The 24,049-nt window shown below is 42.7% G+C and overlaps 1 protein-coding gene across 10 annotated transcripts in view; it reads left to right on the top strand.

Annotated features, from left to right (window-relative positions):
• The window catches only part of TRIP12 (thyroid hormone receptor interactor 12), a 178,332-nt gene that overhangs the window by 32,504 nt on the left and 121,779 nt on the right, over positions 1–24,049 (top strand). For 7 of the 10 annotated variants that reach the window (XM_069727855.1, XM_069727851.1, XM_069727854.1 and 4 more), the window contains 2 exons: positions 21,635–21,781; positions 22,638–22,769. In XM_069727855.1, coding sequence (XP_069583956.1) covers positions 21,684–21,781; positions 22,638–22,769 — 230 coding nt within the window. In that variant the 5' untranslated portion in view covers positions 21,635–21,683. The remainder of the gene's footprint in view (positions 1–21,634; positions 21,782–22,637; positions 22,770–24,049) is intronic. The other 3 variants (XM_069727860.1, XM_069727859.1, XM_069727858.1) reach the window with 1 other exon arrangement.

The raw sequence follows: 24,049 nt of genomic DNA, 5'->3' as shown, positions 1-24,049 counted from the left end.
GTCACGGATCGTGCCGTCGTAGCGATCAAAATGCCACTGTGTGACGGTACCCTTACAGAAAGAGATCAGGCTGTCTGTCATACTCCTCACATGCTGAGCAATCTGCTCTATGCTATGATGGGGCCTGTTTTCTTTCTGCTGTGTTGCTGCCTGATTATGATGCCAGCATCATACAGGGAGAAGAAGTAAATGCCCCCAGTGAAAGTTCTCTATCTTAGACTACTGTCACACTAGCGTCTTACGACGCACGTCGCTATGCGTCGTTTTGGAGAAAAAACGCATCCTGCAAAGTTGTCTGCAGGATGCGGTTTTTTCCCCCATAGACTAACCTTTGTGCGACACATTGCCACACGTCGCAACCGTCGTGCGACGGTTGCGTCGTGTTGTGGCAGACCGTCGGAACAAAAAAAAGTTGCTTGCAACGTTTTTTTGTGCGTCGTGTCCACCATTTCCGACTGTGCATGCGCGGCCGGAACTCCGCCCCCTCCTCCCCGCAAAGCACAATGGGGCAGCGGATGCGTTGTAATAATGCATCCGCTGCCCCCGTTGTGCTGCGTTGTCACAGGATGCGTAGGTACGATGGGCCGACACTTGTGTGAAAGTGGACTTATAAGGCTGCCGTCACACTATCAGTATTTGGTCAGTATTTTACATCAGTATTTGTAAGCCAAAACCAGGAGTGGGTGATAAATGCAGAAGTGGTGCATATGTTTCTATTATATTTTTCCTCTATTTGTTCCACTCCTGGTTTTGGCTTACAAATACTGTTGTAAAATACTGACCAAAAACTGCTAGTGTGGCAGCCTAAGGCTAAGTACGTGGTAACTCATAAGGTGCCAAATAAATTTTTTTGCTGATATCTCCACAACGGAACAGTGACATAACACTTTTTTTTTTTTTTTTGTTCAGCTCTGCAGCCAATATTACATTGTGTCCAATTCAACCTGGAACTGCTTCGGTGAACAATCCTCTTTAAATTGAAGATCCTAAAATATATTTAAGTTAGTGTACCTTTCTCTTAAATGTTAAAGATGGGGGACGCATGCAGACGTAGGCAGAGCTGAAGGAAGAGGCGTGGCAGTGGGCGGGGCTTCATGGAGGAAGAAGGCTTTCATCCGCAGCCCTGCCGAACTCTAGTGTGAAACTAGCCTTAACTAATTAAATGCCGCTGTCAATTTCTGACAGCGGCATTTAACTCGCGCTTATAGGAAGCACATCGCTGGCTCTGCCCATCAGTGACCCTATCACATGATCACGGGTCACCAATGGGTCGACATGACAGCCAGAGGTCTGCAGCAGTTTACTATGAGCACTGCCCCGTGGTCTGCGCTCGTAGCAAGTGAGCATTTCTGCAACACAAAGGCGGATCTGATAATCGTCAGTGTGTAGCAGAGGCGATCAAAGTACCGTACTGCAGCTTCTAGTCTCCCATGGAGACTATTGACCCATTTAAGGGTTTGTGCACACGTTGCAGATTTCCTGCGGACCCGCAGAGTTTTTTTCCACGCAGAAACGCTGCAGATACGCAAGTGATTTACACTACAATGTAAATCAATGGAACAAAAATGCTGTGCTAAATTTCCGCATGAAAATTTCCGCACAGAAAAAGCAGCAGATTAAAAGAAGCATGTCAATTCTTTGTGTGGATCTGCAGCACTTCTCCACCCATTCCATAATAGAAATCCACAGGGGTAAAAATGCATGAAATCCACACAGAATCTGCCACAAAAACGCACAAAATCCGCATAAAAAACGGGCAGATTTTGACCTGCGTTTTCTGCCAAAAGATGCAGAATCCACACAGAAAATTCCACAGGCAAATCCGCAACGTGTGCACATACCCTAAAAAAATAAAAAGTTTTTAAAATGATAAAATAAAGTTCAAATTGCCTCCCTTTCGCCCCATTCAAAATAATAATAATAAAAAAAAAATCAAGCATACCCATATTTGGTATTGCCATGTTCAGAATCGCTTGATATGTTGATGTAAAAAAAAAAATTAACCTTAATGGCGTAACAAGAAAAAGAAATAAACTCAAGAATTACAGGGGCGGGTTTTTTGGTCACCAATACATTGCAATAAAATGCAATAATGGGTGATCAAAACATCGGTATCTACACCAAATGGTGTCAAAAAAAATGTCAGCTTTGCTCTCAAACAAATAAAGCCCCCCTCACCTTGTCCCAGATTACGAAAAATGGAGACGCTACAGGTCTCAGAAAATGGCGCCAATAGTTTTTTTTTTTTTTTTTCAACACTTAAATAAAAAAGAACCAATACATGTTCGGTGTCTGTGAACTTGTAACAACCTGGAGAATCATAATGGCAGGTCAGTTTTAGCATTTTGGGAACATGGTAATAAAACCAAAACTGGGGCTTTTTTTTTTTTTTTTTTTTTTGCAATTTCACACCGCACTTGGAATTTTTATCCTGTTTTCCAGTACACGATATGTTAAAATCAATGGTGTCATTCAAAAGTACAACTTGTCCTGCAAAAAAAGCAAGCCATCACATGACCATAGTGACCAAAAAATAAAAACAGTTATGGCTCTAAGAAGGAGAGCAAAAAAAAAAGGTTCTGGGTTAAAGGATTAATATATACTGGAATTTGGCATTTCTTCTGATTCCATGACTTTGACTTCTCAGCCCTGATGGTCAGTGTTTGTTTTCATACATGACTCCTTGGATCTTATTATTGTATCGCTTGTATGCTGTCCTTCTGAGGAAAAGGAAATCTAAACATAGAAAATGCACCAAATACATATCCCCTTGACTTTTCAGCTGTTTTAGATCCTGATTTGTCTTTTACTACAATTAAAATTTCACTGAATTAATTTACGGTAGTTGGTCTGAATTCCCCAAAAAATACTCATGTGTACCCACACTGCCCCAATAGAGCCATTCCCTCGAATAAAGCCCAACATACACTGTCCTGCCTCCATCTTGTCAGTACTGAGGTGTGCGCACATTCTGCATTTGACACATTTGTTTTGTCTCCACCTGAATTACACTGCTCAAAAAAAATAAAAAAAGAGAACACTAAAATCCCACATCCTAGATATCACTGAATGAAATATTCCAGTTGTACATCTTTATTTGTAGTAGTGGAATGTGTTGAGAACAATAAGGCTATGTGCACACGTTCAGGATTTCTTGCAATTAATGAACATGCTGCGTTTTTTACCGCATCATGTGCACAAAAATTGCGGAATGTATTCTAAATGATGGGATGCATAATGTATGTGTTTTTTTTCCGCCTTTTTATAGCGAAAAAATGCAAAAAATCTGCAACGTGTACACAGCCTAAAACCTGAAAATGATCAATGTAAATCATAACTAATATCCCACGGAGGTCTGGAGTTGGAATGATGCTCAAAATCAAAGTGGAAAATGAAGTTACAGGTTAATCCAACTTAAGTGGAAATGCCTCAAGACAAGGAAATAATGCTCAGCAGTGTGTGTGTGTGGCCTCCACGTGCCTGTATGACCTCCCTACAATGCCTGGGCATGCTCCTGATGAGGAGGCGGATGATCTCCTGAGGGATCTCCTCCCAGACCTGGACTAAAGCATCCGCCAACTCCTGGACAGTCTGTAGTGCAACATAACGTTGGTAGATGGTGCGAGACATGATGTCCCAGATGTATTCAATCGGATTCAGGCCTGGGGAATGGGGGGGGGGGGCAGTCCATAGTTTCAATGCCTTCATCTTGCAGGAACTGCTGACACAATCCAGCCACATGAGGTCTGGCATTGTCCAGCATTAGGAGGAACTCGGGGGGCCAACCGCAGCAGCATATGGTCTCACAAGGGGTCTGAGGATCTCATCTCGGTACCTAATGGCAGTCAGGCTACCTCTGGCGAGCACGTGGGGGGCTGTGTGGCCCTCCCAAAGAAATGCCACCCAAAACAATTACTGACCCACTGCCAAACGGGTCATGCTGAAGGATGTTGCAGGCAGCAGATCGCTCTCCACGGCGTCTCCAGACTCTCTCACGTCTGTCACATGTGCTCAGTGTGATCCCGCTTTCATCTGTGAAGAGCACGGGGCGCCAGTGGCTAATATGCCAATCCTGTTGTTCTGTGGCAAATGCCAAGTGTCCTGTAAGTACAACCCCCATCTGTGGACGTCGGGCACTCAGACCATCCTCATGGAGTCTGTTTCTAACAGTTTGTGCAGACACATGCACATTTGTGGCCTGCTGGAGGTAATTTTGCAGGGCTCTGGCAGTGCTCCTACTGTTCCTCCTTGCACAAGGGCTGAGGTAGCGGTCCTGCTGCTGGGTTGTTGCCCTCCTACGGCCCCCTCCATGTCTCCTGGTAGGGCCTCCAGCCTCTGGACACTACACACTGACAGACACAGCAAGCCTTCTTGCCACAGCTCGCATTGGTGTGCCATCCTGGATGAGCTGCACTACCTGAGCCACTTGTGTGGGTTGTAGAGTCTGTCTCATGCTACCACAAGTGAAAGCACAACCAGCATCCAAAAGTGACCAAAAACATCAGCCAGAAAGCATTGGTACCGAGATGTGGTCCCCACCTGCAGAACCAGTCCTTTAGTGTCTTGATAATTGCCAATAATTTCCATCTGTTGTCTATTCCATTTGCACAACAGCATGTGAAATTGATTGTCAGTGTTGCTTCCTAATTGCTTTCACAGAAGTTTGATTTGCTTGGAGTTATATTCTGTTGTTTAAGTGTTCCCTTTATTTTTTTTGAGCAGTGTATTTCTTGGTGCCAACAAAGTAATTGAGATTTCTGACGTCTCATGCGCACATTGCTTATTTTTGCTGCAGATCTCACAAATGGTGTGGAGAAAAATCTGCAACAAAAACGCATGTAAAAAAAAAAGCAACAAAAAGTGTGTATCTTTCCTGCCAAGAAATGCAGAAATGGGCTGGATTTCTCCACCAGAGGTATCCATTTAACCCCTTAATCCCATATGACGTACTATCCCGTCGAGGTGACCTGGGACTTAATTCCCAGTGACGGGATATTACGTCATATGCGATCTTGAGCGCGGCCGGGTGTCAGCTAACTATCGCAGCTGACATCCGGCACTATGTCAGCTGGTACATTAACCCCCGGCACACTGCGATCAAAGATGATCGCAGTGTTCCGACGGTATAGGGAAGCATCGCGCAGGGAGGGGGCTCCCTGCGTGCTTTCCTGAGACCCTCGGAGCAACGCGATGTGATCACGTTGCTCCAAGGGTCTCCTACCTCCTCCCTGCAGACCCCGGATCCAATATGGCTGCAGGGCTGCTTCCGGGTCGTGCAGGGAGGTGGCTTGCAAGCGCCTGCTCTGAGCAGGCGCCGGGAAGTCTCCCTGCAGTGCCTGTGTGATGACTGATCTGACACAGTGCACTGCAAAGTGTCAGATCAGCGATTTGACCCTATAACATGATGCCCCCCTGGGGCAATGTTATAAATAAAAAAAAAAATAAAAAAAAGAAATACACACTACCACTACAATGGAGGGTAGAAAAAAAGCCAAAATAAAATATAATGAATCTTATTAGATATATTATTAAAAAAGAATGATAAAATACCAAAGCAAGCTACTAGAGACTCTAGTAGCTTGCTTTGGTATTTTATCATTCTTTTTTAATATGTCTAATAAAATTCATTATTTTATTTTGGCTTTTTTTCGTTTTTTCTACCCTCCATTGTAGTGGTAGTGTGTATTTCATCTTGTACTTTGACGATTTTGCCAGTTATTTTTCGAAGACTGTCTAATTATTAAAAAAATATATACGGTATATTCACACATGTAAAAAAAAAATAAATTCCTAAATAAAGAAAAAAAAATTGTTCCCAAAAATAAATTTCTTTATAAAAAAAACAAAACAATAAAAGTACACATATTTAGTATCGCTGCGTCCGTAACGACCTGACCTATAAACCTGTCCCACTAGTTAACCCCCTTCAGTGATCACCGTAAAAAAGAGGCAAAAAACCATGCTTTATCATACCGCCAAACAAAAAGTGGAATAACACAGCTATAAATAACCATGGTACCGCTGAAAACGTCATCTTGTCCCGCAAAAAAGACCCGCCATACAGCATCTTCAGCGAAAAAATAAAAAAAAAGTTAGTCCTGAGAATAAAGCGATGCAAAAATAATTTTTTTTTGTTCTATAAAATAGTTTTTATCGTATAAAAGCGCCAAAACATAAAAAATGATATAAATGAGGTATCACTGTAATCGTACTGACCTGAGGAATAAAACTGCTTTATCCATTTTACCAAACGCAGAACGGTATAAATGCCTCCCCCAAAAGAAATTCATGAATAGCTGGCTTTTGGTTATTCTGCCTCACAAAAATCGCAATAAAAAGCGATCAAAAAAGTCACATGCCCGAAAATGTTACCAATAAAAACTTCAACTCGTCCCGCAAAAAAACAAGTCCTTACATGACTCTGTGGACCAAAATATGGATAAATTATTGCTCTCAAAATGTGGAGACATAAAAACTATTTTTTTGCAATAAAAAGCGTCTTTTAATAATAAATAATAATAATCTTTATTTTTATATAGCGCTAACATATTCCGCAGCGCTTTACAGTTTTGCACACATTATCATCACTGTCCCCAATTGGGCTCACAATCTAGAATTCCTATCAGTATGTCTTTGGAATGTGGGAGGAAACCGGAGTGCCCGGAGGAAACCCACGCAAACACGGAGAGAACATACAAACTCTTTGCAGATAGTGTGACAGCTGCCAATCGCAAAAATCTGCTAAAAAACTGCTATAAACGTAAATCAAACCCCCCTTCATGACCCACTAAGAGAAAAATAATAAAATAAAAAAAGTTTTTCCTATTAGGGTTGGGGTTAGGGCAACAGTTAGGGTTAGCGTTGGGGCTAAAGTTAGAGTTAGGATTACATTTACGGTTGGGATTAGGGTTAGGGGACTGTTGGGGTTAGGGGTGTGGTTAGGTTTATGGGTAGAGTTGGAATTATGGTAAGGGGTGTGTTTGGGTTAGGGTTTCAGTTAGAATTGGGGGCTTCCATGGTTTAGGCACATCGAGGCTCTTGAAAACGCGACATGGCGTCCAATCTCAATTCCAGCCAATTCTGCGTTGAAAAAGTAAAACAGCGCTCCTTCCCTTCCGAGCTCTCCCGTGCGCCCAGACAGGGGTTTACCCTAACATATGGTGTATCAGCGTACTCAGCACAAATTGGACAACAACTTTTGGGGTCCAATTTCTCTTGTTACCCTTGGGAAAATAAACATTTGGGGGGGCTAAAAAAAACATTTTTGTGGAAAAAAAAAAAAGATTTTATTTTCACGACTCTGCGTTATTTTAACGGCTCTGCGTTATAAACTGTAGTGAAACACTTGGGGGTTCAAAGTTCTCACAGCACATCTAGATAAGTTCCTTGGGGGGTCTAGTTTCCAATATGGGGTCACTTGTGTGGGGTTTCTACTGTTTAGGTACATTAGGGGCTCTGCAAAAGCAATGTGACGCCTGCAGACCATTCCATCTAAGTCTGCATTCCAAACGGCGCTCCTTCCCTTCCGAGCTCTGCCAATGCGCCCAAACGGTGGTTCCCCCCACATATGGGGTATCAGTGTACTCAGGACAAATTGTACAACAACTTTTGGGGTCCATTTTCTCCTGTTACCCTTGGTAAAATAAAACAAATTGGAGCTGAAGTAAATATTTTGTGAAAAAGTTAAATGTTCATTTTCATTTAAACATTCCAAAAATTCCTGTGAAACACCTGAAGGGTTACTACACTTCTTGAATGTGGTTTTGAGCACCTTGAGGGGTGCAATTTTTAGAATGGTGTCACACTTGGGTATTTTCTATCATATAGACCCCTGAAAATGACTTCAAATGTGATGTGGTCCCTAAAAAAAAAAAAAAAAAAAAAAAAAAAATGGTGTAAAAATGAGAAATCGCTGGTCAAATTTTAACCATTATAGCTCCATAACAAAAAAAAAATGTTGGTTCCAAAGTTGTGCTGATGTAAAGTAGACATGTGGGAAATGTTACTTATTAAATATTTTGTGTGATATAGCTGTGTGGTTTAAGGGCATGAAAATTCAAAGTTGGAAAATTGCAACATTTTTGAACATTTTCACCAAATTTCCGTTTTTTCCACAAATAAACGCAGGTAATATTAAAGAAATGTTACCACTATCATGAAGTACAATATGTCACAAGAAAACAAAGTCAGAATCATCAGGATCCGTTGAAGCGTTCCAGAGTTATAACCTCATAAAGGGACAGTGGTCAGAATTGTAAAAATTGGCCCGGTCATTAACGTGCAAACCACCCTTGGGGTTAAGCTGTATTGTAGTGACACTACAGCCACATCTTTACATTACATAATCGTGTGGTCAGATTCAATGTAAGTCGGTGTATTGAACTTTGGGAACTACCGTAATTTGAGTCTTGTGTAGATACTGTAGTTTTTCTTTTTCCCTCCACCCTTTTTTTTTTTTTGTATTAAATGCATATTCACAGCTTTTTTTTTTTTTTTTTTTTTTTATTCAAATAAATTTTTATTAAGAATAACAAGGCAATTAACATGTTACATTTTCAATATAGAGTATTTCCCCCCCCATCCCCCTTCAAACAGCCCCCTTCGATCCCAAAGCCCCCCACCCCCACCCCACAAAGCAGCTCATCTTGTTAATTACTACCATCATTAAAACAATAGAGTATCTAATCCCTCAACCATTCGTATAAGCCACACTTCACATTACTATCCCATAGCAATCCATGGAGACCACATTTTATTGAACGTTTCAGTTTTCCCTTTCTTCTTATAAATCCCTTTTTCTAGTGTCAGGCCCTGTTTCACATACTGGAGGAACTCTCCTCTTGACTGCGGCTCTTCCCTAATCCAGTTTCTAGCTATCACCTTCCTAGCCATATACAACAATCTGGCTATAGCTATCTTTAGGTGTTTATCCACTCCAATCTCATCCACGCATCCCAACAAACAGACAACTGGATCCCTTGGCACCGTGCATCCATACGCACCTTCCATACGACTCAAAACTACCACCCAGAAGGCAGCCAACCTCGGACATGTCCACATCATATGGAAAATATCTGCATCCGTAGACTTACACCTCGGACATTCAGAGTCATTACGCAATCCTGCCTTATATAGCACCATCGGAGACTTATAAACTCTGTGTATTACATAGAGCTGTGACAGTCTATACGGTTCACTCAGCGACAGTCTTGGGATCCATTCCAACACCGACTCCCAAGTCTCGTTATCTATTGGGCCCAAATCCCTTTCCCATTTAGCTCTTGCCATTATTGGAAACCCCAATAGAAAAGTGTGCAACAGATCCCTGTACAGAGTGGATATGACTCCTCCAGTCGTCCCATCATTACACACATACTCCAGTACTATATCCCTTTGAATCCTAATACCTCCGTTCCTACCCTGAGCTCCAAAGGCATGCCTCATCCGCAAATATTGATACTCCCCTGCAGACCCAAGACCAAATTCCGCCTGCAATTGGGAAAATGATTTCAGTTCACCTTGTTCAATTATTTGGTATACATACTGAATCCCTTTGCCCAACCACTCTATCAGTACCCCCAATGCCTCAAATTCTTTCAGATTGTTATTATGCCATAGCGGCGAGTATCTAGTCAAGTCCATGATCCCACGTATGTGCCTCAATCTACTCCACAGCTTGCGTATCAATAGCAAAGTCGGATATAGCTTCCCCAAACTCTCCAAGGATCCATCCTCCAAACATTGCACCACTGGCCTTCTTTTTGTCACCACCTCCATCAACCGCTGTACCGCTCCAGATGACCCCTCATGCGCCCAGCCCCTTAAATGCTGACTCTGGGCTGCAAGAAAGTACAACTCAGGGTTAGGCAATGCCAGACCCCCATCATCCTTGGGTCGCTGAAGTGTCTCCAGTTTGATACGCGGATGCTGCCTCCCCCAAATCAGATTCCTAAACAGAGAGTTGATCTGTCTAAATTTCCCACGTGGTATCCAAATCGGCGCATTGTGAAGAATATACAGTATTTTCGGCATCAGAATCATTTTGATAAGATTCACCCTGCCTACTACAGACAAATGTAGCTTAAGCCATGCATCCGCTTTTGCCTTGAGGGCACCCAAGATTGGAGTCAGATTCTCATGTATATAGTCAGTGACCGGCATAGATACCCATATTCCCAGGTACTTCAATTTACTCGTCACCTCCAGTCGCCCATCCTCCAATGGCTCCCCATCCACATCGTCCACCTTAAACAAGATAGACTTACTCCAATTTATCCTAAGTCCCGACACTGATCCGAATCGTTCAATAATCCCAGTGGCTCCCTCCAAGGATGCAACCGGGTCAGCCAGAAACAACAAAATAACATCCGCATACAACGCCACCCTTCCTTCAATCACCCCATATTTAAACCCCGTCATCTCATCAGACTGTCGAAGCGTAGCGGCCATATTCACAGCTCTTAACCTGCGAATTTTCCGGTCTTGCAATTATTGAGTATTGTATACACTATGGAGGGAGAGGTGTTGATGCATATGGAGGTGTTTGTCAGCCCATGTCCAATACTAAAGTGATTTATTGGTACAGATGTCCTAATGGTCAGCTTTATATAGTGAATGACATTTTCAGGGGGAGTATAGGAACTAACTGGGGAAGGCGTAAAGGTCTCCATAGGGCTAGTGATGCCACGTAGTCCGGGCCGGGTCCTGCAGTGCAGTACTTGACACAGAGGTGTAGGCCTGTATACAGCGATGGGTCCCCTGACTTGGATGGGGAGCCATCACTATGGGGGTGTCTGCATTTTAGTGGCCACTGCCAGTGAGAAGCTTTACATGCAAGACCTTGTTATTGTCTCCCTGATGAACCCATTAAGTGTGTGAAACACATAGGAGATGGTGAAGGTAGAAGTGCACCATATTGCATATTAACTGTGGAAATAGGACCTGGTGCTGGGCTGTCCTTGTTAGTGTGGGAACCTGCATATAGTGATCAGAAAAGGCCAGGGGAATGCTGGCGGCCATGATGATCAGTATGAGATGAGGCGGCCTGACCCCCTACAGAACCCTGCAGACTGATATTTGTGCTGCTCAGTGATGTGCTGTTTGCTGATGAATTGTGATGTTTTGCACTTATTTTTTTCCCCCCATTTGGGTGCTATTTTTCTGAATATTAACACCCACCCCGTCTTTCTGCAGCTCAGGGTTGGGGAGATTATTAAACCTCACCCCAGTCCAAAAATAGAGCAGATCTGTTGGATGATAAGTTTATTTATATTCATTAGAATGGACGTGATACATGATGCACATGTTCCTGTAGCTATCGATGGGTGGACACACAGAAGAGAGGATAGCGGAACGAACCCTGGAAGGGTGGATGAACCGTGCATCTGGGATCTACTTTTTTTTTTTTTTATTTATTTTTTTATCTTTATTCATATAGATATTTTTGTTCTGTCCATTTCTCTCATACAGGTATTTGTCATATTTGTACCTGGTATGTAATGTTTGTCAATTCTCTGTTTGGGCATTGCAGTTCCAGAGTACTTGATACCTTCACCCTGGTGTTTCCATAGGTTTTTCTTTTTTGTTTATTTGCCATTCCTCACTTTCTTTTTGCATTTGGTTTTCTACTGAGCCATACAATTCAATCTTTTTGTTTTCTTCTTTGTATGAGATTTTGGAGGATTTATTTAATACATACAAAATTATAATCTATTAGGAATAGATATGTATAGTATAATTAATCTCTCTCTCTAAAGATGAAGTGTAGCGTTAGCCCTTTGTTCCTGGAGGAGCCCTTTGTTCCAGTATGTATGAAAGGTGGCTCTTCTCTGCAGACGCTGTGCCTTTAATCCCCATGAAGCCTCCTGTTTGTGGCTGGCTGTTCTATTTATAACATTATATCTGCATTCAATATTTATGTTCCAGTGTGAACTTGCAGGGGTCTGACTGAATGCATTGGATAGAAATGGCCATACTGCTGGGACTTAACCTCTGCCCTGCCGGCACGCTGTGATTTGACAGGGATGCAGAATTGTTCATGTTGCTTTCTATGGAGTACAATCATTAAGGCTGGGTTCACATTGCGCTAGGTGTGTCCGTCTAACGGACTCGTTTTTAAGTAGTAAAAACGCAATGTAACGCACATACTAACGCGCCCATAGACTTGCATTGTCTGACGCATCGTGACGCATCCCTCAATTGGTATGCGTTTGTCACATAACGTTTTTTTTCTGACGGACCTTCAACGCGGCTTGCAGCGTTTTCGGGTCCGGCCAAGCTAACGCACTACTAACGGAAGCGTTCATTCTGCCATAGAAGGCTATGGCAAACGCAGTCAGACGCAAATCATGAAAAATTTCCAAATAGAACCACACGTTTTAATAGCGTTTGAGGGTGGTCACATGTGGTCATGTGACAGGAAATGTGACTTCGGCCATTAAAATATCCCACTCACACAAATCTGACGAGCTCAGACACAAACATCTTGCTAGCAGAAGTTCACTCAATGCTTTCAAAATGGAGAATGAGTCTGTGCCCACACCCGACAATGACAAAAGGGAAAAAAAACAAAAAAAAAACAACTTTACAGTGACAAACGCAGACAAACGGATACTTCGTAAACGGACATCAAAATGAAAAACGCGATCACATGCGTTAACGCTAGCGTTACCGTGACGACGAATTTCACATATTTTTGCTCCGTTTCTGTACATGCGTTTAACGCATCCGTTTAACGCCATGTACTTGACGCAATGTGAACCTAGCCTTACATTAGGACTCAGCCATTTTGTAAAATTGTCAGACTGAATATGATTAAGAAGTCAAGGTGCAATGGATAAGCTTTCTGGTAGGCAAGCTAAATAATAACTGCAATGAGTCGCAAAGCAAGTTACTTTCCCTTTGTATACATTGTGCAGTAAGAATTCCATGTTGGGATGTTTTTTTGTGATTTTTTTTTTTTTTTTTCTTTTTTTTTATTCTTGCAATCACTGCTTCTACTGGATTTACAGATACACTTCAGAATATTTTGTATCTCATCATAGGTAACATTATACTTTTCACTCTTTATAAGTATTGCAATAATTAAAAATATAGCGCATCATCATGGAAAAATATACTGTATTTAGATATGAATATATTGGAGGGCATGATGGTCCACATTTGAAGTGACTTTGGGGGCCTATATGACAGAAAATACCCAAAAGTGACACGATTAAAGAAACTGCACGGGTGCTTAAAACCACGTTCAATAAGTTTATTAACTCTTAAAGTGCTTCACAGAAATTAGTGGAATAGGGAGAGAAAAATAAACCTAACCTTTTTTTCACAAATTTCCTTTAGGGTATGTTTCCACGTTCAGGAAACGCTGCGTGTTTGACTCTGCATAGAGACGCAGCGTCAAACATGCAGCGTCCAGATGTTACAGCATAGTGGAGGGGATTTCATGAAATCCCGTCTCCACGATGCGTGGTAACACGCATCCGGCGGCAATGCGATTCCAGATATGCCGCGCATCTCTTTAGATCGCAGCATGTCCGTTTACCTTGCGGCGCCGCTGCAAGGTATAACACAGGGCCCTATGTGTGGGGTGTGATGATTTTGGATGTGTGCAATGAACACATCCGGCATCATGGCGTCTCCAGAAGGGGGCGGAGCGAGTTTGCCACTCCGTCAAAACCGCCGGCCATCCTGAACGTGGACATGTACCCGAAGACCTAATTTTTTTTCTTTTACTTTTGCAAGGATAACAAGAGAAAATGGCCCATGCAATTTGTTGTGCATATTCTCCTGAGCATGCTTATATATGTGGGGGAAAACCACTGTTTGGGTGCACGGCAGGGCTCAGAAGGGAAGCGGCGCCATTTGACTTTTTGAATGCAGAATTTGCTAGAATAATAAGCGAATGCCATGTCGCATTAGGCACATCAGGGCCTCTCCAAAACAGTGGAAACACCCCACAACTGACAGTCATTTTGGAAACCAGAACCCCCAGGAAACTGATCTAAATGTGTGGTGAGCACTTTAAATCCCCAGGTGCTTTACAGAAGTTTATAACGTTGAGCCGTGAAAATAAAAAAAATCTTTTTTTCCCTTTAGTCCCAAATTTTGCATTTTCACAAGGGTGACAGGAGAAAATGGACACTAAAATTAGTTGTGCAATTTCTCCTGAGTACAGACACCCCCATATGTGGTTGAAAACTTCTTGTGAGGCATAGTGCAAAGCTCAGAAGGGAATGAGCGCCATATTACAGTGCATATTTTGCTGCACTAGTTTGAGGAGGCCATATCACATTGGCAGAGCCGCTGAAGTGCCAGAACAGCAGAATCTTCCCCCTTAAGTGACCCCATTTACAAACTACACCTCTCAATGAATTCATCAAGGGGTGCAGTGATCATATTGACACCACGGGTGGGTCGCAGAATTTTATACAATTGGGCAGTAAAGAAATAATTACATTTTTAGCACCAAGATTGTGTGCTGGCCCCAAATTATACATTTTTACACTGGAAAATGTACAGGTGTAGTGACGATTTTGACTCCTTGGGTGTTTTCCAGAAACAAGCAGCAGTGGATGTTACTGAGTGAAAACTGCAGTCTGCCGTTGTAGTGCCCAGTGCGCTGTAGTCACAGTACATTATGCCCAGCTCATGCTTTTGGAGGCACGCACCTGTAAATTAATCGGGCTCTCCTCACTACAGAAATGCCAAACGTGGGTGCTAAATGTGGTTTAAACACACGAAGGCTCAGAAGGAAGGGGGGCTTTTGGATTTGGGAGCACAGAATTTGCTGAATTTCTTTTGAGGGGCGAGTAGCCATTTTGCTTTGCCAGGGAACCTGTCGTCAGGATTGTGTTCAGTAACCTACACACAGTCAGGTCGGCACCCTTATAATGACTACAATAATACCTGGGTTGGTGAAATCCGTCCTGAGGTTATTTAATCTTTTATTTTCAGTTTTGAGTTGATTATATGGTCAGGGGCGACCTGTGGGGGTCTTCATGTGGTGCTCTGATTATTCAGAATGAAGACTGCTGACAGGTCACTGATCCCTCACTAACCTGCCCCCTTGTTTACATAATGAATATTATTTATACATATTGAAAAAGAAAAATCTTTTGCAGGCGCCATCTGTGGCACGTGCACTGTTTCATAAACACATATGTACTATGTACAGTGGGGCAAAAAAGTATTTAGTCAGTCAGCAATAGTGCAAGCTCCACCACTTAAAAAGATGAGAGGCGTCTGTAATTTACATCATAGGTAGACCTCAACTATAGGAGACAAACTGAGAATAAAAAATCCAGAAAATCACATTGTCTGTTTTTTTAACATTTTATTTGCATATTATGGTGGAAAATAAGTATTTGGTCAGAAACAAAATTTAATCTCAATACTTTGTAATATATCCTTTGTTGGCAATGACAGATGTCAAACGTTTTCTGTAAGTCTTCACAAGGTTGCCACACACTGTTGTTGGTATGTTGGCCCATTCCTCCATGCAGATCTCCTCTAGAGCAGTGATGTTTTGGGCTTTTCGCTTGGCAACACGGACTTTCAACTCCCTCCAAAGGTTTTCTATAGGGTTGAGATCTGGAGACTGGCTAGGCCACTCCAGGACCTTGAAATGCTTCTTACGAAGCCACTGCTTCGTTGCCCTGGCGGTGTGCTTTGGATCATTGTCATGTTGAAAGACCCAGCCACGTTTCATCTTCAATGCCCTTGCTGATGGAAGGAGGTTTGCACTCAAAATCTCACGATACATGGCCCCATTCATTCTTTCATGTACCCGGATCAGTCGTCCTGGCCCCTTTGCGGAGAAACAGCCCCAAAGCATGATGTTTCCACCACCATGCTTTACAGTAGGTATGGTGTTTGATGGATGCAACTCAGTATTCTTTTTCCTCCAAATACGACAAGTTGTGTTTCTACCAAACAGTTCCAGTTTGGTTTCATCAGACCATAGGACATTCTCCCAAAACTCCTCTGGATCATCCAAATGCTTCTAGCAAACTTCAGACATGCCCGGACATGTACTGGCTTAAGCAGTGGGACACGTCTGGCACTGCAGGATCTGAGTCCATGGTGGCGTAGTGTGTTACTTATGGTAGGCCTTGTTACATTGGTCCCAGCTCTCTGCAGTTCATTCACTAGGTCCCCCCGCGTGGTTTTGGGATTTTTGCTCACCGTTCTTGTGATCATTCTGACCCCACGGGGTGGGATTTTGCGTGGAGCCCCAGATCGAGGGAGATTATCAGTGGTCTTGTATGTCTTCCATTTTCTAATTATTGCTCCCACTGTTGATTTCTTCACTCCAAGCTGGTTGGCTATTGCAGATTCAGTCTTCCCAGCCTGGTGCAGGGCTACAATTTTGTTTCTGGTGTCCTTTCACAGCTCTTTGGTCTTCACCATAGTGGAGTTTGGAGTCAGACTGTTTGAGGGTGTACACAGGTGTCTTTATATACTGATAACAAGTTTAAACAGGTGCCATTACTACAGGTAATGAGTGGAGGAAAGAGGAGACTCTTAAAGAAGAAGTTACAGGTCTGTGAGAGCCAGAAATCTTGATTGTTTGTTTCTGACCAAATACTTATTTTCCACCATAATATGCAAATAAAATGATAAAAAAACAGACAATGTGATTTTCTGGATTTTTTATTCTCGGTTTGTCTCCCATAGTTGAGGTCAACCTATGATGTAAATTACAGACGCCTCTCATCTTTTTAAGTGGTGGAACTTGCACTATTGCTGACTGACTAAATACTTTTTTGCCCCACTGTATATAATTAATATGTTTGAGGTTATCGTGATATTTAAAAAAAAAAAAAATCCATGGGGACATGCTTTTTTTTTGTGTGTGTATTGAGTTGAAGCTTTTGTCGGGAACATTTTACATAACATTTAGGATCACATTTATCTGGTGCTCTACCCTGAGCATTTACTTTGGGGTTTCCATCTAAATCTCCATTGAAGAATTGGTTTTATTTTTATTTTTTTCACGCCGTTCCTCGTGCGGTATAAGTGATTAGGCGACTTTATTCTTCGGTCGGTGCAATTACAACATTACCAGATTTATATGAGGTTTTTAGGTTTGGCTGCTGTCACACACTAAACGCTTTTATTGCGCACCAGCGTAATTAGCTATAATTTTTCCATATTTCGTCCAACAGTCACGTGAGGGTTTTACAGGACAAGCTGACATTTTTATTGGTACCATTTTCGTGTTTTTCTTTATACCGTTCGAGTCTGGTAAAATTGATAAGGCAGCTTTATTTTTTGGTAAGTGCGATTTCTAGCAGCACCACATTTGGGTTGTTTTTTTTGTATGTTTCTGTGCTTTTATAAAAATTATTTCACAGAAAAAATAATTTTTGCTTCGCTTTATTCTGAGAGCTTTTGTATTTTTCTGCTGACGGAGCTTTAAGGCAGCTTGTTTTTTTTCAGGACAAAAGGATGTTTTCAGCTGTACCGTTTTTATTTACATTCGTCTTTTTGATTGCGTTTTATTGCACTTTTTGTTCGGTATGATGGTTTTTTGTTTTTTTTTTACATTGTCACAGGATGGAACATCGCTGTGTAGTAACAGATCGCTGATCTGATGCTCTGCAATGCTTTTTGCACTCCAGTGCATCAGCGTACCATCTGACAGACGGGAGGAGGCATGTCGGCTCCTGCTGTTAGCCTTCCCTAAAGGACCCTGCTGCCATATTGTGGCCGGGGTCACCATGGAGACATCGGCACAACGTGATCACATTGCGTTGTGCTGATGAGAGCAGACAGGGAGCTCACTCCCTTTGCAATGCTCCTCGTCGCTGTCATTATTGACAGTGGCATCAGAGGGGTTAATCGCCTGCGATCGGTGCTGGAAGCATTCTTGGGCTTTGTTGCAGGGTGTCGGCTCTCACACAGAGCTGACATCCACACCTGATCGTGGCGGCACTCGGCGTGAACCTGCTAGATTGCAGCGCCGTACATGTTCTGCGCTTTGCAGAACATGTAATTGCTTTTAATGATATCTTTATATGTTGGTAACAGCAGCCCAGGCACAGTGGTTGCACACTTAACCTTATACAGAAAAACACAAATGTAACTAGCAGAATTTGATTATTAAAAAAAGTTAAAATAGTTTTTAGAATAACAGAAGAACTGACCATGATCTCCTCCATTTTTCTTTTAGACAAGGCTGGCAACTAAGATCCTTTTGTTGTCAAGGCTGAGATGTGATTCGTTGAAATTTAAAAGCACAAACTTTTCACTTCGGTGGGATTCTTGTTTTTATGTTTGTTTGTTTTTTGTGGCTGATGGATCTCATGAAAATGTTTTATTTGTTTGTGCGGCCATTGACGTGCGTGGTAATTTGTATTGAATATCGTTGTCCTGTACCTGCCGACAATCGCCATAGGATGTTATGTCTGTAGTGAAGCTCGAGGCTACATCCCTGTAACTTCATGCAATCCTAGATAATTAAAAACTGTTTCCTAACCTCACACTATATACTTTTTATAATACAGTGGCCTTTAGAGGTGTTTTCTTGGATTTGGTGCAAGATGGGTGGTTTTTTTTTTTTTTTTTTTTCTTCTCCTCCCAATTAATCCATTATTCTAATCTTAAATGCCCGTAATTTTCCTGTAGTCCCTGCCGGTCTCTTTGAGGGCACAGACCTGCTTTATAACAAAAAAAAGTCAGCCTTTAATTAGCCCTGCCACTTCAGCGCGGTCTCTGTGCTGCCACTCCTAGTCTTTGACCCCGTGCTGGTGATGTCATGATGACGACACTTGGCTGCAGCTGCCACCTGCTCTAGTTGTGATGTCATCGCTGCAGCAGTGCCGATAATGACCAGGAGAGGCACTGCTGGAGTGGCAAGGGCAAGTAAAGGCTGATTTTGCCCTGCTTTGGGCCTTTTTTTTTTTTTTTTTCGAGAGGCTTGATGATGATCACTAGTGATGAGCGAGTATACTTGTTGCTCCGGTTTTCCCGAGCACGCTCGGGTGTCCTCCCGAGTATTTGTTAGGCTATGTGCACAATGGCAGGAATGTTTGCAGAAATTTCCTGACAAAAACTGGACTTTTTCCGCAGGAAATCCGCATGTTTGTTTTTTTGTGTGTTTTTTTGCGGATTGTTTGTGCTTTTTTTCCGGAGCTTCCCCAATTGAATAATATAGAGGGAAAACGCGAAAAATCCGCAAAATTAATGAACATGCTGCGTTTTTTTCCGCGATGCGTTTTTTGCGGGAAAAAATGCAACATGTGCACAAAAATTGCTGATTGCATTCTAAATTATAAAACCAAAAACACATGGGCCACCTGCATAGCGAACAAGTCTGTAGGAACCTGTTCACACCACCAAAGAACTTGAAAACTTGAAAACACAAAAGCGCACAGAGAGGTAAAAAAATACTCTGTTGTAAAAAAGTCACAGTAAATAAGCAAGTGCTAGTCAAAAAATGAAAAAATACAGGGTATTTAGTTAATAATTGCATTCTAAATGTAGGATGCTTAAAGGATGCGTTTTTATAGTGAAAAATCCTCAACGTGTGCACACAGCCTTAGTGTTTGGAGATTTAGTTTTCATCACCGCAGCTGAATGATTTACAGCTACTAGCCAGCCTGAGTACATGTGAGGATTCCCTAGCAACCAGGCAACCCCCACATGTACTCAGCCTGGCTAGTAGTTGTAAATTATTCAGCTGAGGCGATGAAAACTAAATTTCCAAGCACTAACAAAATACTCGGAGGTCAACGAGTATACTCGCTCATCACTAATGATCACTGGTTAGCTTTTGTTGATTTGCAATTTGGTTGGCTCTTTGCTTTCAAGTGGATTGTGGTACAACAAGCGGCACCACAATACACAGCCACAGTCATGATGTGGCTGAAGCCATAATGCAGTCATCAGTAAGTGTGATCTTGGTCTGCTTTCTCCATAGTGCTTAGTTATGAAAGCACTCCTGCTGAAAATCCTCTATAGATATGCACATTTATGGCATGACTGACCTTGTATAAACTAGTCCCTGCTATTGTTGGCAGTGTTGTGCAAGTGCCAAAGGAAGCTGACATGAGTCAGCCTGGCGGGGATAGACATGGTTGTGTATCTGTAGACTCTCTTATGATGATGTGGGCCTGAATGGGGCAACAGATTTAGTGATGGTAAGAAATGTGTTGGCCACCTGTACGTTATGGGTGTCGCCAGCGTATTTTCCACTGTAGGTGGCTAAGAACTTTACAGATTGTGTAGAACATGTGCTCTCTGATTATTACAAAGTTTTTCCAGATATTTGCTTTGTGAAATATTCACTTGTTTTATGTTGCTGTTTTAGGGTAAGTTCACACAGGGCGTCTTTGGTTGTTTTTTTTTTTTGTTTTTTTTAACTGCAGCAAAACCTGATCATCTTGGCAGACTGGTCACTACTGAGCAGGTCTCTGACTCCACAGCCCTGCCACTGAGCAGGTCTCTGACTCCACAGCCCTGCCACTGAGCAGGTCTCTGACTCCACAGCCCTGCCACTGAGCAGGTCTCTGACTCCACAGCCCTGCCACTGAGCAGGTCTCTGACTCCACAGCCCTGCCACTGAGCAGGTCTCTGACTCCACAGCCCTGCCACTGAGCAGGTCTCTGACTCCACAGCCCTGCCACTGAGCAGGTCTCTGACTCCACAGCCCTGCCACTGAGCGTGTACATGAAGCGCAGCACAGATTCATCTTTAGGTCAGGAATAGAACAGACATTTTTAGGACATTTCAGAACTTTCACAAATTCTGAAAAAATATACAATACATACTGCATTGTACTACAGACTCTGACTCCAACTCGACAGCCCTTGTTGTAATGAGGATATTTCTGCTGATTTAATTGGGGCTGGTGTGTTCAACATAAAGGCCAAAATTGGGTTTTGTGGGAAAGGGTTTATTTATAATTTTCTGTAACACGTTATCTCACTGTGGGTAAATCGGCCTTGGACTGTAGATCTGCTCCTTGTCAGCTCACACCAGCAGGTCACCTGGCGATCATGTAATCTCTGGCACAAGAAGTGTTGCTACAGTTTTTTGGGCTTTATACACTGCACCCTTTCATGCAGAGATGCCTTTCTGAAACGCTCTCACACAGTCATGTTCTCAGCTAGTGGAGTTGTCGTGATTTTAAATAAGTTTATAATTAAAATGTAACTCGTAATAATCTAAATACAAAGTATGTGGAAGAACATAATATTGTGTGCTGGCTTTTAGAGATCCATTAGCATGGACAATTCAGTCTACGCTGCACCATGATGATGAACTGCAGGAAGTCTGATGGAGCCGTGTCTCTCTTTGGACCATATCACTATCTTGTTTGTCTCCTACTATAATGACTTTAAGGCCACATTCACACATTCAGTATTTGGTCAATATTTTACCTTAGTATCTGTAAGCCAAAACCAGGAGTGGGTGATAAATACAGAAGTGGTGAAGTGTTTCTATTATACTTTTCCTCTGACTGTTCTACTCCTGGTTTGGTTTACAAATACTGATGTAAAATTCTGACCAAATAGTGAAGGTGGGGACTGGGCCTTAGTCAGTGTTTGTTTGTATCTGTATAGTTTACTTTATTTGAGGGGAACAATATTGTAACATTTTGTTTTTATTCTATTTTTTTTTTTTGCAGTGAATGGTAGTGTCTAGAAAGGGTATGTCCCTTCAGGAGAGAGGTGCCAATGTCCAGCCGGCCTAATAACAATCCAGGGGGGTCACTGCGACGTTCACAGAGGAACACTGCTGGGGCCCAGCCGCAAGAGGACACTGCTGGAGGAAGGTAAGGAAGCCTCACTGCTGTGCCTTATGAAGGTCACATACTGCTCTTCCGCCTTTATACACTGTAGAGCCGTTTGCTTGCCTTGCTGAAGTACAGACAGGTGTACTTTGGTGCAGATTACTCTTGTTTGGCTTTTTTGTTGGATTGTTGACGTTGTCTATTCTCATTCATTTGCGGTTACTCTCAATGAAGGTTTACAAACACCATCAAGGAATCGTCTTCATATCTATCTTGATCTTGCTGATTACTCTAAAACTTCTAACTCTTAGGGTACCGTCACACAGTGCAATTTTCATCGCTACGACGGTACGATCCGTGACGCTCCAGCGTCGTAACAATATCGCTCCAGCGTCGTAGACTGCTGTCACACTTTGCAATCTACGACGCTGGAGCGATAATTTCATGACGTATGTGCGATGTAGAAGCCGTTGGTTACTATGCGCACATCGTATACGATATATGTTACACCATGCGATCATGCCGCCACAGCGGGACACTAGACGACGAAAGAAAGTTTCAAACGATCTGCTACGACGTACGATTCTCAGCGGGGTCCCTGATCGCAGGAGCGTGTCAGACACTGCGATCTCGTAACTATATCGCTCGAACGTCACGAATCGTGCCGTCGTAGCGATCAAAATTGCACTGTGTGACGGTACCCTTAACGCAAGGGCATGTCCTGACCAATTGTGTTTTCTTGAGGGAAAATCGAAATTTTTTTTTTTTTTCTGCAATGTCTTTACAAAAGTTTTCTCTTGCATCATAGCTACTAGCAAGTCATGTTTCTATGCTGAACATAGCAGGAGGGATCTGTGTGTCCTGTTTGCTCTGATGCAGTTCTCTCTTGGTTTTCCAGCAACAGGTCCCAGTTAGATCAGGCAGAACATAAGACCCCTAGCCTTCCTGAGAGCAGAAAGTCACTTTCTAAGACCCCCAAAGTGCAGTCTAATACAGCTACTGGCCAGTCCAGGGGACACAGCTCTAAAAGGTAACTTTACTAACTACTTTATGAACTTGTATACTGTAGAATTGGTAGTCCAATGTCTTGCTAGTGGTGGAGGAATACACCAAGATGTAGTAAAGGATTCGGAACTGTCTTTACTTGCCAAGACTCAAGTGAAAATATGCTTAGGTTTGTTATTTTAGAGATAGCCATGTCTTGCTTCTTTTTCTTGCTTTTATTTCCTTGCTTAATACACTAAACATTTCTTGTATTGTCTGTCATGTGTCATAATTGCTGATTTATTTTTTTTTTTTCCCCATGAGTTATTTACGTTTCAGACCTTTTTACTTTTTGTAGCGGTTGATTTCAGCAGGAATGGCCAACTTTGTTGTGTATGTTGGCAGCCACCACTCTTAGGCTACTTTCACGCTAGCGTTTTCTGCAATCCGTCACAATGCGTTGTTTTGCAGAAAAAACGCATCCTGCAAAAGTGCTTGCAGGATGCGTTTTTCCCCATAGACTTGTATTGACGACGCATTGCGACGGATTGCTACACGTCGCATCCGTCGTGCGACGGATGCGTCGTGCTTTGGCGGACCGTCGGGAGCAAAAAACGCTACATGTAACATTTTTTGCTCCTAACGGACCGCTTTTTCCGACCGCGCATGCGCGGCTGGAGCTCCGCCCCCACCTCCCCGCACCTCACAATGGGGCAGCGGATGCGCCGGAGAAATGCATCCGCTGCCTCCGTTGTGCAGTGCATTAAACGCTAGCGTCGGAATCTCTGCCCGACGCATTGCGAAGGGGAGATTCCGACGCTAGTGTGAAAGTAGCCTTACCTGTCCTCCGAAGAATGGATCAAACCTATTGGATTCCAACATGCTTTGGTCCTGTAAAAGATAGGTCTGTGCCTGAGGTTTCAGACAACGGAGTACACCCCTCTGGCACCATTGAAAGAAACACACACCTGACCGAATTGTTATGGTAGAGTCGGGAGCAATAGCTGTTGGCTTAGCGAGCACTTGCCCTACATCTATCTGATTCGTATGATCCACATAAAGGTGTTTTCATTCATTTTCAGCTTTGCCAAACGGTAGAGTTTGTTATAGAATATAGAAGCTTCGCTTTTAACTCCAAGCCTCTGCCACATCAGTAACCTCCCTCTTTTCCCTTTGTATTGTTCCCTATTAAAGGGAACCTGTCACCCCGTTTTTTGAGATTGAGCTATAAATACTGTTAAATAGGGCCTGCGCTGTGTGTTCCTATAGTGTATGTAGTGTACCCCGATTCCCCATGTATGCTGAGAAATAACTTACCAAAGTCGC

This window comes from Ranitomeya imitator, chromosome 5, assembly GCF_032444005.1.
Source record: "Ranitomeya imitator isolate aRanImi1 chromosome 5, aRanImi1.pri, whole genome shotgun sequence".
Classification (NCBI taxonomy): Eukaryota; Metazoa; Chordata; class Amphibia; order Anura; family Dendrobatidae; genus Ranitomeya; species Ranitomeya imitator.
This window is presented reverse-complemented; position numbering and strand designations above follow the sequence as displayed.